The 16,174-nt window shown below is 32.9% G+C and overlaps 1 protein-coding gene across 7 annotated transcripts in view; it reads left to right on the top strand.

The window, feature by feature from the left end:
* Window positions 1-15,593, top strand: part of RBM39 (RNA binding motif protein 39) — a 28,094-nt gene extending 12,501 nt beyond the window's left edge. For 5 of the 7 annotated variants that reach the window (XM_010960788.3, XM_010960786.2, XM_074347219.1 and 2 more), the window contains 10 exons: window positions 322-474; window positions 2,291-2,428; window positions 4,379-4,444; window positions 6,452-6,656; window positions 7,215-7,292; window positions 10,904-10,954; window positions 13,103-13,184; window positions 13,906-14,011; window positions 14,458-14,536; window positions 14,633-15,593. In XM_010960788.3, coding sequence (XP_010959090.1) covers window positions 322-474; window positions 2,291-2,428; window positions 4,379-4,444; window positions 6,452-6,656; window positions 7,215-7,292; window positions 10,904-10,954; window positions 13,103-13,184; window positions 13,906-14,011; window positions 14,458-14,536; window positions 14,633-14,733 — 1,059 coding nt within the window. In that variant the 3' untranslated portion in view covers window positions 14,734-15,593. The remainder of the gene's footprint in view (window positions 1-321; window positions 475-2,290; window positions 2,429-4,378; window positions 4,445-6,451; window positions 6,657-7,214; window positions 7,293-10,903; window positions 10,955-13,102; window positions 13,185-13,905; window positions 14,012-14,457; window positions 14,537-14,632) is intronic. The other 2 variants (XM_010960789.3, XM_010960787.3) reach the window with 1 other exon arrangement.
* The last annotated feature ends 581 nt before the right edge of the window (window positions 15,594-16,174 follow it).

The following is a 16,174-nucleotide window of genomic DNA, read 5'->3' as shown; positions in this document are numbered from 1 at the left end:
TTTTTGCTTTATTGGAATTTAGTTAGGGAATTTAGGGGTGTAATTAGGTGGATTGATTGATGGGAGGTACTGGGGATTGAACCTAGGACCTTGTGCATGCTAAGTACACACTCTACCACTGAGCTACACCCTTCCACGGGAATTTATTTTTGATATCATTTCTCTTCTTGCCTCATTTGGAAGTTTAATAGTGTTGGAATTGGTCAATGTTGGTAAATGAATTGAGCTTACAAGTTTACCTATTTAAAAAGTTTTTTTAATGGCTTGTTATACTATATCATTAACACCCCTCTTGTCTCTTGGAATTGTTCCTATTGTTAGGTTCGAGATGTGAGGATGATTTCTGACAGAAATTCAAGACGGTCTAAAGGAATTGCTTATGTGGAATTTGTTGATGTTAGCTCAGTGCCTCTAGCAATAGGATTAACTGGCCAGCGTGTTTTAGGAGTGCCAATCATTGTACAGGCATCACAGGTAACTTTTTCCTTGATTAAGAATTGGATCATTCATAGTGCTAGAATCCTGCTGTTTGTGAACTGTAGTGCTTGTGCCTTACGTAGTCACCGCATATTATCCTGAGTCAGGTGTTCTCAGGATAGCTTTAGAAAAAAGACAGCTTTGTCCTGATTTCTTAGATAAATATGTATTTTCAATACTATTCCGTTCGATTTTAATGTAACTTGGAAATATCTATCTCATGCAGAAGAAGACTTGAGAACTTGATCTAGAATTTTACTGGTTTGTGATGACATTTGGGGGATAAAAGCATCTAAGAACATGTTTTCCCTTTCCTGTATTTCAAATGGAATGATTTTGACATGTTTAAGAAATTTAATATTTTTAAAATACACACTTGTGTAAAATTTTATAATGTTAAGAGTAGTTTGAATAGTTGTCAGCTCTAGCATTTCTTGAAGGTGAGATGTTTCAAACTAATTTTGAGAATATCTTTTAAGATAATCCAAATTATGATTTAATTTCTCCTTGCTGATGCTCCACAATAATTGTTGCCTTTGGAAAAATGAAATTAGCATTAATATTTAAGTTCATTTAAGTGTGAGAAAACTGGGGTGTATTACTCTAATGAGTATATAATATGAAAGTATTTTTAGGATTTTTCACCAGTACTTATTTGTACTGAGAAGAAACAAAATTGATTTCTGTTACTACTTCATAACTCACTTTTAAAATGGAGAGACTAGGGTTTAAGGAATATTTTTGAGCAATACAAGATACAATAGTCTTGTTGATTGCTTTTCAAACCACTGAAGTAAATACTACATAACTCCTAAATAATCTGGTTACTTCATCCAGGTTACGTAATTTTATTGTTATGTACAAGATTTGTAACCAAATCTGAAGTGAAATTCTAGTTTACTGCTAAATAGCTCTTCTAAAAACTATGGTCAAATTATTTACTAAGTCCTGTCATCTCAAAGGTGATGATGGGTCCTACTTAATGTTTTAGGAGTATATAATACTGGGTATTTATCACTTAATTTCACGTAAGCAACAAGAAAATAATTGTTAGAAAACAGACTGGGAGGGATCATTGCTCAACTCATTCCTATGATGGAGGAGGACAAACTAACTGTACATTGATTGGCCTGGCAAAAGGTTGAGATACATCAAAGTCATAAATGAGGTTTTGGATTCATTTAACTTTAACCTCTTGTACTCCAGTTTGTTAAAACAAAAGGAGCTCGTGGTATAATGTAAATTGAGAGCTGTTTCCTTTGAGGAGGCCTTGGTATGAGAAAAATAACAGCTGAATTGAATGATTTATTTGGTTTGATTTATATTGACATAAATCCTTTTAAGACAGGCAGCTGTTTGATATACTATACATTGAGTAACTGATCATTAGAGTTCATTGATTTAAATGAATAATGAATGTATTTAACAATTCTAGGAAATGATCTTACTGGCATATCACATTTATGAAATGCATTGTGTAATTGCTTTGTATATGAGTTTTGTATGCTTTTAAAACTTAATCCAAAAATTTTTTATTCAGGGAAAATGTCATATATTTAGTAAAAATCTAAAATTTTTATTTCAAAATTTGGCATTTGAACCATTCAATGCCATTATAATTGTAGTCACATGTAAGCAGAATCAGACAATATTTGTCCTTTTATTATGTATGACTTACACTTAGCAAAATTTGACATCATTTGTCATTAAGCAGACCTGAAATGTGAATAGGATTTACTACTTTGTTCAGAATGAGTTTTATTCGTACCAAATGGATGTGTGTGATGTGCATTTTGTTTTATCTAACTCGTAGGCGGAGAAGAACAGAGCTGCAGCAATGGCAAACAATCTACAAAAGGGAAGTGCTGGACCTATGAGGCTTTATGTGGGCTCATTACATTTTAACATAACTGAAGATATGCTTCGGGGGATCTTTGAGCCTTTTGGAAGGGTAAGTCCTAAGTTTTTCAGAGGATCCTAAATAGGTTCTTGATACTTAATACAACTGCATAAAAATTTGTTTACTTTGTCATGTTTATATGAGATTAATGTTAAGATGAGAGGGGGTGATTCAGTGAAGTTTTTGTGACAACTTAGTTTAAAATAGATTCCCTGAAGGATATTATTTGAAGACAGAATCTGTAAAAATGTTATTTCTAACATTACAGTGAAATACATAGTATTAGATTCACTCATTAAAAAAATAAACCTGAATGATGAAGGTATACTGTACTGTGCATTTGGAGCAAGAGATTTTTTTTCTTGGTTTGTGGTTTTTTTTGGATACTTCTTTTCTTACTGAAAATTTTAGGTGTATATAGAGAAGCTTTTCTGCTAAATAAGGAATTAGACTGTTTCTGCCCAGTGGTCCTCTTTTTTTCCTTCCCTCTTTATTGAAGTGTAATTGACATACAGCAGTGTGTAAGTTTAAGGTGTACAACATAATGGTTTGACTTCCTTACATCATGAAATTATTAACCCTAGTAAGTTTAGTGAACATCCATCATCTTACAGACACAACATTAAAGAAATAAATTTTTTTCCCTTGTGATGAGAACTCTTAGGATTTATTCTTGAAATTTAACATATAACATTCAGCAGTGTTAATTATCATGTTATATATTACATCCCTAGTTCCCTAATACTTTAAAGTTATCTTATACCGTTTGACTACCTGGATCTAACTCCTCCCCACTCCCACACTTCTGGTAGCCAGAAATACGATCTCTTTTTCTGTGAGTTTATTTTTGAAGTATAACTGATGTGTATCACTGCATTAGTTCCTGGTACACAACATACTAATTTGATACTTCTGTACATTTAAAAATGATCATGGAGAGGTGGGAGGGCTCAGTGGTAGAGTCTTGCTTACCATACGTGAGGTCCTCGGTTCAATGCCTAGTACCTCCATTAAATAAATAAATCAACCTAATTAACCCCCACCCCACCCCTTTTTTTTTAATTTTTAAAAAAGTGCAACCCCCCATTTTTTTTTAATGATGAGGATAAATTTGCTTGTCTTGATTTTAGAATAGAATAAATGTTACTAGTAGGTTGTGCTCTGGTTTAAAAGATTCATTGTGTGACCATGAATAAAAATCTTTGTTCTTGTACGTCATCCACTGCTTAATCTTTATTGCCCTTTTCTCTCACTATCCTCCACCCCGATTTGACCATTTGTTAAACTGTTTTCAGTTGTCAGTATTGATAACAGTTTTGGTGCTGATTTTTGTGGGTGCTTTATTGGGCATAAATGCATACTAATGGTGCAAAACCATAATTGTATGAGTTGGTCAGTCATTACAAAATGAATACTATTTTGAAATAACCAGAATAGGAAGAAGTACAACGTATGGGTGCTGTATTTTAATTTTTCATGCTTTTTATGTGTGGCCTACTTTATTGGAGTGCTATGGTGTAATTGATAAAATTCATTCATTTACGGTGAACAGTCATTGCTTTGTATCATATTCACAGGGTTGTGCAGCCATCAAGCACATCCTATGTTATTTTTAGTTACTCCATCATTTTAGGCAATTTATCATGTCTGGCATAATTGAGAATTAACATTTGCTGGGTTTTTTGTTTGGTGGTTTTTTTTTTTTTTTCTTTAGCATAATGGGAAGGAAACACGTTGATTTCATTTCTAGCTGATTGTATTTTACAAGGGATTTCAGATTTTTAGTGGTTTTTGGTGCAAAAGACTTAGGATTGTCTAATATTTCCCAGTGTATAACTTGTTTAGGAAGTTTCTAGGCCTGTAGAAGATATTTTGGGTATGAGGGATTGTGATAGACTTTTAATTATTTTTTAGGAGGAGACATTTTTTTAGTCATGTTTCAAGGAATAAAATACTTTTGCCCCTTTTTACTTAAATGATAATTGTAATTTTCATGTTTAGATTGAAAGTATCCAGCTCATGATGGATAGTGAAACAGGTCGATCCAAGGGATATGGATTTATTACGGTAAGCAGTTAGCATGAATAACATAATGTAAAAGTTTTTGACCCAAGTAGTGTAGTGTAAAATTTCATTAGGTATTGATAATGAGCAGGAGGTATGGTTAATATTTTCAAGTGATTTGAATCAGTTTACTGTTAGTAGCCAATTCTTTGTAGCTGTAAGTGTCCACCAAATGTGAAACATTAAGCAGTTTACTGTCCTGTATATGATCAGTCTGTTTAGTCAGCTCTTCATATAACTAAAGTCAATCACTCCTTTATGAATTCTTCAGTTTAACTCTTGTGACACATTCCTGTCAGTTGCATGAAGGTCTCTTGTAATCATATTTTACTTAAAATTGTTTTATATGGACATAACGCACAGCAGTGACCAGAATTGCTTTATTATAAGTGTTTGTGGCTGTCCTTGAAGTCCAGTCCCTGAATAGAGTATAAGGTGGCAGCTTGAATAATTGTGAATGGAGGTGCCCATTTAAAAATAAACTTTTATGTATTATTTCATGATGCAATCTAGTTACATGATAGCAGTTTTTCAAATTATTTTCTAACCTTGGAAAATGCTGTAAACACATTTTCACTTAGCATGCCCAAGGTCCTGGGTTCAATCCCCAAGACCACCATTAAAGTAAGTAAATAAACCTAATGACCTCCCTGCCCTAAAACTGAAACAAAAAAACACAAAACATTTTCAGTTTAAAATACAGATGGTTGTCGCGAATGCTGCTATTATAGACAAGTTTTTTTTTTAAATGTCCCAGTTTTTATGAAGAAATAACAATTGTTAGGGGTGAGGGTATATATACCTCAGTGGTAGAGTGTGTGTGCTTAGCATACAGGAGATCCTGGGTTAAATCCCTAGTTACCTGTATTATAAAATTTAATAAACAAACCTATTTTACCCCTCCCCCCCAAAAACCCCAAACAAAAAGAAATAACAATTGTGTATTATATCCAAATTTAAATAAAGTGTAAACCTATTCTGTAGTGATGAGAACCTGTTTCATTGGTCAGTGAAATTTTATCTACCTCAGTGTGTATTGGTGAAAGAAGAGAAGTTATTTATGAAACACCCAACATATTATTTTGTTTCTAGTAACATTAGCATGGTCAGGGGATTTATATTATGAATATTTCATTCTTATTATCTTAAGTATTTAGTGTTATATATAACAGGCTTAGTGCTTGAATTATCTGCACAGTGGGCATATTTTCACTAGAACACTACTAAATGTTAAGTAAACAAGGCATATTTTGCAAAGCATTTTACTTCAATTTTTAACACAAACTAAATGTAAACTGTTAACTATGATTTACTGTTTACTATGTATGCAAAGCTAGATTATGTAAGTTTACATGGTCCTGTGTGTTTGTGAATGTTACATTTTTAACTACTGTTTGTTCCTATCTCAGTTAATGGAAGCAGAATTATTTTTAAACAATTAAATATTCTGATGAAAGATGAAGCTGTGAAATTAGTGACAGTATAGCCCTTTCTTCCATTAAAATAAAACCAGATTGTGTGAATTAAAGTTTCATTTTGTCTGCATCCTGAAACAAAGAATAGTATCTGTTTAATTGGCAATAAAACTTGATCCAGGATTTTGTATTAAAAATCAAATTTTATATTAAAAATCTGAGTGAACTTTTAATTTTTCTGAGTAGTTCACTCTTAATCACCATTTTACTTCATCCCAGCATATTAAAAAGGGTTTTGAAGTTTGAAAAATTACTTCTCACATTTTGTTGCTAAGATTCTATATTCCCAAAGACAAGCATCATTAGTTGATGATACCTTGCCATTTACACCATATCAATAAATCTAATATGCATGAGCTTTTGTGGTCTGATCATTGAGGTTATATTACTTATAGGTTAGAATTTCTACTTTATCTATAATCTTTCCAGATGTAATTATTGAGTATACTAGATTTAATAAGTAAGTGTTTCTTTACCTTATGTATATAACTAACCTAATACACTGGGCTTTTTTATCCCCCTCTCAATTATATAGTTTTCTGATTCAGAATGTGCCAAGAAAGCTTTGGAACAACTAAATGGATTTGAGCTAGCAGGAAGGCCAATGAAGGTTGGTCATGTTACTGAACGTACTGATGCTTCCAGTGCTAGCTCGTTTTTGGACAGTGATGAACTAGAAAGGACTGGAATTGACTTGGGAACAACTGGTCGTCTCCAATTAATGGCAAGACTCGCAGAGGGTATGTTTTTCCTAGTGTTGTGAATTGTTCTGAGTATATTAATGAGAAAGGTAACCATGCAGACTAATAATAGAAAATGATTTTTCTTATTTTGGGGTTAACTTTATTTTTCTTGGGCAGCATATGTGGTTTTGTAGGTGAAATTCCTTGCTTTGAAGTTTTAATGGAACTTTTATGATAGTGCTGTTTGAGTACCACACCGTATGTTACAGGATTCTTTTTCTGTAATAATTATATCATCATACTTGAGAATAAATTTCATTACAGTGCTTATACAATGTCCTGCTTGTACTATATTGGCCCTCGTTATCTGCGGGTTCTGCATCTGTGAATACAGAGGGCAGACTACACCACACCATTTTACATAAGGGCCTTAAGCATTTGTGGATTTTTATATCGGGGAGTGGGTCCTGGAAACAATCTCACCCTCACAGCTACCGACAGAGCACTGTAATTTGTTTAACTTTGGAGGTGACTTTGATATTAAGTACCCAGAAAACTAGAATTTTCCTGCTCTTAACAAAGCAGGGACTTTTTTTAAGACCTATTCTTTTACAGGTACAGGTTTGCAGATCCCACCGGCAGCACAGCAAGCTTTGCAAATGAGTGGCTCTTTGGCATTTGGTGCTGTGGCAGGTAGGAATTGAATCTTTTCTATTTGAAATCATTGTTTTTTCACCTAATTCGAAAATTTGCCAAATTTTTGCATTTAAAAGGACTTACTGAGAATTCAATTCATCAAGTACTTTTAGTCTAAATTTCAAGAGTTCAGGTAAGAGGAGTAAAGATACAGGACATAATTATCCACTGATCATAATAAACTGTCAGGGTAGTTTTGAACCCTGCATACCAACTTTTAGTTGAAATTACTATAAGTAAAATCTTTTTAGATAAATCATTTTTTGAAGACTCAGTTCATATTGTTTCAAAGGAAAAATGTGGTGTTTTTAATGTTTTGAATTTAGAAACCTACAAGATGCCTTTAAATAAAGCTTTATTTAAAATAATTACAATATTAAAGAGTACAGAAAAAACTACTTTCCTAACTAGTATATACTATATAGTTGACCCTTGAACAGCATGGGTTTGAATGGCAAGGATTCACTTATAGGCGGAGTTTTTCAATAGTAAATAACTACGGCACTATGTGATCTATGGCTGGCTTAATCCGTGAATGCAAAATGACCAAGGATATGGAGGGCCGACTATTAAGTTACCTGAGAATTTTCAACTGCTCAGATGGTCCGTGTCCCTAACCCCCAGTTGTTGAGAGGTCTTTTGAGATTTTGAGTTAGGGAATGAAGTTCCTGGAGAGGGCAGTAGAAGGAGAGAATTGACAATTTATTACAATTATGTAACAATGGGTTCAGTTAATGAAACTTACTGTTTTCTTTTGTGGCTCAGTAACCTGAAATTTGCTTTTCTAAACTTTGATAATCCAAATGGATGAGCTAGAATAGCATTAAATTTTGAGATGTTAAGGACAGGAGTTAGCCAAGAAAGTATGGCAATTTTCTATTATAAATTAGTCCTTTGTTCTTATCTATAAAGTGAGACTGTCAGTATGTAAAATGTATAAGATCATTAGTACTGCAACTGCTTATACAAAAAATTCCATGAGTTTGCTTCATGATTTCCTTTTAAATTGAAAAGCCATTAATTAAAGGAGAAGATGATTTCTGCTTTTATATTATTCTTTACTATTCAGAGGTAGTGGGCTCTTTCCTCCTTTAGTGGGTGGCTTCCTTTTTTTCAGTGGATATCTGAGAGTTTAAGTATTTTAGAATATTTGCCTTTAGGGTCTTGTGCTTCCTGTCAAACTGTATGATTTATTTTGAAATCTTACAGGTAGTTCTTTAAAATTACTGATAAAACCATCTAGTGTATCACTATGAGAAGACACATTATAACTATTAGTGCATTTCTGTATTTATGAGTCATTTGGTGACTCCATTTCCCTGAATTGTTTTCTTTATTTTGACTTTTAAACAAGTATTAGACGTTTAATTTCTTTACAGTGAACAAGTATTCATAGAATGCTACTTGCTGTAATTGAAGATACTAAAGGAAACCCATCACTTCCAGAAATACATCCTAGTCTGGTTTGAAAGTTACTATTTTATCTGAAAACTTTATCCCTGTATTGCTTCCCATTGTTCAGGTCATTCTTTCAATAATTTTGAGAAATGCTTGATTGTTTACTGTATTCTAGGTATTTCACTAGCAGCTAGTGAACAAGATTTGTTCCCTGCCTTTAGGGATTTAATGCAAAGAAATGATTTTGGAGGTAGGGGTATAGCTCAGTTGATAGAGCAAGTGCTTAGGATGCATGGGGTCAAATAAAATTTTTTAAAAAGACCTATGATTTCATTTCTAAACAATTCTATGTTATATCTTGGATGCTGTATCAAATATGTTGATTGATTCGTAAATAGTATCTTCGCCTAATTGAAGATTTTCAGTGTCAGACATTGTTATTTCCCTCAGCCATTATTCTATGATGAATAAAGAATGGCCACATTTCCCTAGGCACACTCACTGTGTAGTTCATAGTATTAAGGCTGAAAATTCTAAATGTCCATACGGATTATTCTTAAAATAGCCATTTATTTATGTATTTTGTTATATTCCCCTTTTTTTAGTGTTTATTGATAGAGGGTTTTAACAGTTTGTTTTCTTAAAATTGTAATTACTACTGAGTTATTAATTGCAATTACTACCAAATTAATCAAAACTTAATTTTTAGGTAAATATTTATATAACTGGGTATTTTTTTCCATTGAGTCTTCATTAAAACCTTATACATTCCTTGTTGAGATTCAATAAACCACTGACTGTTGTCCCCCAAGTCCTTTAAAGTTGTTTTTTGAAACCAAGAGTGGCTCATCACTATATCCACGTCCTTATTCTGGAAGTTTAACAGGTCTTTCTAAAATAAGTTAGTTCTTACCTTTATGAAACCCATGCTTTGTTTCCTAACTTGTCACAAATGACCTGAAGAGTCCTTTTTTAAATTTTGCTAGGGATTTATATACACTTCGTATAGCATGGATTTCTGATGTCTATACATTTTTTCCCATTTTAGGAAAAAAAAAGACACTGTTATAATTTAAAGTTTATTGACAGTGTTCCTATGGTCATATCTTCAAGTTCCTTCAGTATACATCAGTTACATTTCTTCAGCTCCCTGAGATGCCAATTTTGAGCACCTAGGACCCAGGTATTCTTACATCCCCATATAACTTGGGCTGCAGGTCCCTTTTCATTTTTGCCCATGTTTTATGATTTTTCTGTACTCGGAAAGAAACCGAAATCATAGTAGAGTACTGCAATTGAATCACATGTTACTTCTTTAAAATTAGGTTACTGAGTCTAAATAGTTTCTATGTTGTATACTTCAAGATAACTTCACCAATATATGACATTTTCTTTATATTCAGACTTGGTGTTTTCACTTGCTGGCGGCTATTTGCTCTCTAATACAAAATGTTAATGAGAAGTGAAAATATATTGGTAGAAATCACCATTCTGTTTTAGTACAGATTAGATGCTTAAAATTTTTTATATTTCATAAATTATAGTAAATCTCATTAAATTTAATTCCTGCCTCTTTAAATTTCCAGAATAGACCAGGAAACTAGACCTAATAAAACTGCCACCTTTCCAGGCTGGACTTGACAACTTAAAATTTAAAAGAATTTTAAAAATAATATATACATATGGTTACAATGGTGTCTTTCTCACTGGTAATATTCTTGCTACTTAGTTGGTAGATTATTGAAAGTGTTTATAGGTATTGGATGTATGCTGTTCCAGTATTTACTGTTTTATTATAAACTTCTAAAGTTTAAAATGCTTACTGCTACTAGTAGAAAAATACATAGTTGAATATCCCAAGTACTTGGAATTGAATTCTCAAGATCAGGGTTTTCATGCATTTTCTGACCGGTGTGCTTCCCTTTCCCCATTTCCCATTATTCCCAAGTAAAGAGTAGTATAGTGGAATGAATTTGAGATGTGGAAGAGTACTAGGAATAGGAAGAGAGAGGCATTAGTTTCTTAGGATAGGAGGAAAGAAAAAGGCCCCAAAGCCTTGTCAATGAGGAATGGGGAAGGAGGTTTGGCTGCCAGGTTTTACTATAAGTTCATTTTTATAAACCCTGCTACTATAGTCCTCTTTTATTAATGCTTTCCTGACATTTACCCTGTTAGTTGAGGCTCTTCATTGTTCCTGCACTGAGCTGTAGAATTCTCTTTTGTTATAGATTTGCAAACAAGACTTTCCCAACAGACTGAAGGTGAGTTAAGTTTTTTATTTGTTTTTGAAGTGGATGTGAATATAGCAAGACATACTTGTATACATTTATTATATGATTATTGTTGTAGTTTGTATTTTGGGCCCAACTTTGTCAAAATGACATACAGTGTCACTACCAGTAAGCTATCTGGTAATTCATATTTAGAAGGCCTAATCCCAAATCATTACTAAGAATTACATGGATAAAGATGATAAATATCCATGCTTTTTTTTTTTGCTTTAGCTTGCTCACAGTTATTTTCAGCTTTCTTTGTTATCTTTGTGTTCTGATTGTAAGTTTTATATAGATGTCAGAAAATGAAATTTGTCATTTTAGTAGACAAATCTTTCAGAATATGGAGTCTGTAAAATTAATACAAGGTTAGGAAAAACTGGTTCTAACTCCAGTGATTTGTATAAGCAGTACCAAGTAATGAGAAGATTATCCTGAACTAAATTGCATGCAGATTTCAGATTGAAATAATTGATAAAATATGCTAGTTTTTAATAAAATTGCTGTTACTTAATGGAGCAAATTTAGTATCTTATAGGATATAGTTAATATTGGTTACGAAAACGATTTTGCATTATAAAGGTCTGTCCTTGTTCTTTGATTGGAATTCAATGTATATTTTAATTTTTCCAGCATATAAGACAATTGTGCTCAATCCTTTTTTTCCTAACAGATTTTTAAAAATAAAAGTGGTGGATTTTCCTAGTAGTTATATTTCTGTTCTGAATTAATTGTGTTCTGCATTCATCTACGTTGAGTTGGAATATTTCCATCATACATTTTCTAATACATTTCAGTATTCATACCATATAATGACCTCTGAAATTTTTTCCCAAGCATACTTTAATTTGTTTATGATAAGATACACAGTAGGCTTCATTTTACCTTAATTGTCATACAAGCACAGTTGGATATTTTTCTCCAGTAGAGTTTGGCATGTTAGTTATTTTAGCATTTTTGTTACAAAGTTTCATGAAAGATACTTATTTATTGAAGTAAAGTTAAAGAAGCAAAAAGCACTTACTCTATGAGAAACGATCAGTTTTTTATGATGTATTTCATGCGCAGCCCTAATTTTTATTCAGTGGAATATTTCTGATACTTCTCAGGTGATCATCCATTTTAATTACCATAATTTCTAATGCATTGTTTTATCCTTAGCTTTGGTTATTGTTATGTATTGGAATGAACTTTGGTCAAATATTATGATTACGGTGAGTTTTGTAAGAAACATCGACTGGTAATGTTTTCTAAATCACATTAAAGCAGTGGAGCAACTATCTTAAAAAATGGCCTCACTTCAAACTTAAAACCAATAGAGGTTTAAGTTTCCTCCTAAATATTAGTGTCCAGTAGTTTTTAAAAAATTTTTAACAATGACTGTTACTGGTATATACATGTTGCTCTTCGTAGTGTTTAGTCCTGCTAAAACAAACCCAGTCATTTCAACATTTGATTTTGTAATAGGTTTTACAGTCCTAGAATGTCTTGAATGCTTGAATTATTTTATGTATATTATTTTTAAAACTACATCCTTTTATAATGTTTATATATTTAGAAGGAAATATGAGGGGGGAGGGAAATAAAATAACTCAGTGGTAGAGCATAGGCTTAGCATGCCCGAGGTCTTGTGTTCGATCCACAGTACCTCTATTTAAAAATGAAAAGAAAATATGTAACTATTAATGGGCAGAAACCTAAGAAATACAACAGAGTATAGATTTAGTTGCAATTTTAAAGAATGTCTTTTCGCCATCCCTGCTTCTCAGATTATAACTCTAGCAGTCTTACAAAATCAATCTTTACTTTTCTGGATTGATTTGTATTGATATTTGTGTAATGGAAAGAATTTTCATTACATTTAAGGATTTCCCTTCTAAAAATAAAGTGCCCACTTGAAGTTCAAGATCAGCTATTTCAAATATTGTGTGGCCTCAGTTTTCTGGCAACTTAAATGGGGCATTGTTACATACATTGATATTTGATAGCATTGTAAATATGGTAAGTTAGTGAAGGGACTGACGACCTTAGTGTCGCACTTTGGGTCAAGTGGTTATACTTGGCCTTGTTTTATTTATCAGGGATATTCCTGTGCGCTTTCCATGAAACTGATTCTCTCTCTCTCATTTTTTTTAGCTTCAGCATTAGCTGCAGCTGCCTCTGTTCAACCTCTTGCAACACAGTGTTTCCAGCTGTCTAACATGTTTAACCCTCAAACGTAAGTAATTTACTTCGGGGCGGGGGAATAGCTCTGTGGTAGAGTGCATGCCTAGCATGTATGAGGTCCCGGCTTCAATTCCCGGTATCTCCATTACATAAACAAACAAAAAACAAACTTAATTACCTCCCCCCATTAAAAGAAAAAAACTCTAATAAAGAAGTAATTTACTTCCATCAAGTTCAAGAGGGTATGTTGTGAAAGCAATAATGTTTAAATTGTCTGAGTTAACGTTTAGATTGTTTTAACACGTTTGATAGTATTGATCCTTTTGTGTAGTAATTTTATGCATATAATTATTTCCTTTGTGTTTGTAAGGTTGGAATTGAATTAAAGCTATGCAGATTTTGCTTTCAACTTATAGCTAGTAGTTTTCTGTGAAGTTTGTTTCTGTTTGTGTCCCCATTATACTTTTCTCAGGCCTATGAAATGGTGATAAGCTTGGTATAAGTGTCTTGTAGATGCCAGTAAATCACTGCTTTGTAAATGTTAAACAGCAATGATTTTCTTTAAATTAAAAGAACACATGTAAGATTTTTAAATACAAATTAGAATATATAAGGGAGGTGGGTATAGCTTAGTGGTAGAATGAATGCATTTTAACATGCATGAAGTCCTGGGTTCAATCCCCAGTACCTCCGTTTAAAAATAAAAGAATATATATGTAACATTTTCTGAGTTTGAGTAGTTTCTAATAGACTTAATACTTTTCTTACTACAGAGAAGAAGAAGTTGGATGGGATACGGAGATTAAAGATGATGTGATTGAAGAATGTAATAAACATGGAGGAGTTATTCATATTTATGTTGACAAAAATTCAGCTCAGGTATTTTAATCTTAATAGACTGACTTCTCTTTTGTCTTGATTTTCACACGTACTTGGGGGTATTTTATGATCACTGTATTTCCTTAGAGGGTGTTTCTGTTTTTTGCTGAAGGAAGCTTTACCATACTGACTAAATAACACCCCCTCCGTAATAAAGACACTTCGAAAACAGTTAAATTATATCAGATCATCATGTAGCAATGTTGCTGGTAACATGAAAATTCTGGTACCATGATTTCATTCTTAAGCAGCATTCAAATTATAAAACATAGTAGCAAGGTTAGTTTTTGGGTGGATAAAACTCAACAAAATTCTAGGTGTATATAGTAGCTTGTGAAACAGTTGTGTTTATAGAGCAGTTAATTTTTGTACAGGCATCTTGAATAAATCTGTTGGAATCCATGTGGTATATCACAACACCCTTAACCTTTTTTGTTGTATTTTAGGGCAATGTGTATGTGAAGTGCCCATCAATTGCTGCAGCTATTGCTGCTGTCAATGCATTGCATGGCAGGTGGTTTGCTGGTGAGTTCAACCTTTTTTCTGAGTAATTGTTATTAAGGGTCTTATCTGAGTGATTAATTTGAGATACTAAACCATTGTATCTGTTTCTTTCAACAGGTAAAATGATAACAGCAGCATATGTACCTCTTCCAACTTATCACAACCTCTTTCCTGACTCTATGACAGCAACACAACTACTGGTTCCAAGTAGACGATGAAGGAAAATACAGTCCTTTATGTACATAGCTTTTTTTTTCTTGAGAATTCATCTTGAGTTATCTTTTATTTAGATAAAAATAAAGAGGCAAGGGTCTACTGTCATTTGTATACAATTCCTGTTACACTGAAAAAATAAAAATGTTAACAGGAATGCAGTGTGCTCATTCTCCCTAACTAGCAAATCCCACTGTATACAAAGCTGTTCTCTTGTTCTGCCTTTTAAGTGTACATGTAGAAAATTACATTAAGGATATAGGAATAGCTCTAGGGGAACAAATGTGCTTAACATAAAAAGGCAGACAGGGATGTAATGATGTTTTTAATGTTTCAGAAGCCTAACTTTTTACACAGCAGTTACATTTCACTAATGTTGATATTTGGTTAATGGTTTAGCAGAGTTTTCTGGAAGACAGTTTATGGAAATTTAAGACAGCTAAAAGGGCTGTTTGACTAACATCTCATCTTGCATTCTGATCAACTGGCAAGAAAAGGAGATTCCAAAATTACATTTCTGGATGGTATCGTTTCAGTTAATGTATCTGTAAAAGTTTCTTTGTAAATATTATGTGTTCTGGTGTGTCTAAGATTCCAAACAAAATGATCCCTGCATTTCCTCAAGATGTTCAGTGACAGTCTGGTGAGCAAAGCAGTCTGAGTAAGAAATAGGAAATGCAGAAATAGGTTTTGTCTGGTTGCATATATAATCTTTGCTCTTTTTAAGCTCTGTGAGCTCTGAAATATATTTTTGGGTTACTTCAGTGTGTTTGACAAGACAGCTTGATATTTCTATCAAACAAATGACTTTCATATTGCAACAATCTTTGTAAGAACCACTCAAATAAAATTCTCTTTAAAAGGCTGCAAGAAATCTTCATTTTTGAAATGTTTTAAAGTCATAGGAACTTGAAGATAGAATATTAGTTTGACTTTTTAGTTGTTACCTCTTTGGGAAAAATCTTAGTGACACTGTTGACCGCAAGTTGTCCTTGTACGTTCTGTATATTAGTCTAAGTACCAGACTCCTTATTTAGGGTAATGTGTAAAACCAAGGAATTTACCAAAAAGATTTGCCCAGGTCTCAAACCTGGACATTCTTAAATCTCTCCCACATTGTCTGGGAATCTTTGTGGAAAAAAATGCTTTGCTATTTAAAAAATACTGAACAAAATGGTTTAAGTTCAAACTGGTGTCCCCATTTAACTGCATTTGTTGAGCTTTACTATACTTGGACTGTAAGCTTTCAGTTATACTCTATAAACTTCGCTTCAGGTTTTTGTATCTAGTTAGTGTTGCTCCTAATGGAATGATTACCTTCCAGTATTGATTTCCTCACCTGGGTATTTGTTTCTACTGTATTGGGTTTTTTAGAGTTGAGGCACAGAGTAATACACGTTTATTCATATGTGAAGATTAGTTTGAATTTGTAGGCATCAGTTTTCT

The sequence above is a fragment of the Camelus bactrianus genome, chromosome 19 (assembly GCF_048773025.1).
Source record: "Camelus bactrianus isolate YW-2024 breed Bactrian camel chromosome 19, ASM4877302v1, whole genome shotgun sequence".
Classification (NCBI taxonomy): Eukaryota; Metazoa; Chordata; class Mammalia; order Artiodactyla; family Camelidae; genus Camelus; species Camelus bactrianus.
The sequence above is the reverse complement of the archived record's forward strand: the minus strand, read 5'-3'. Positions and strand labels throughout refer to the sequence as shown.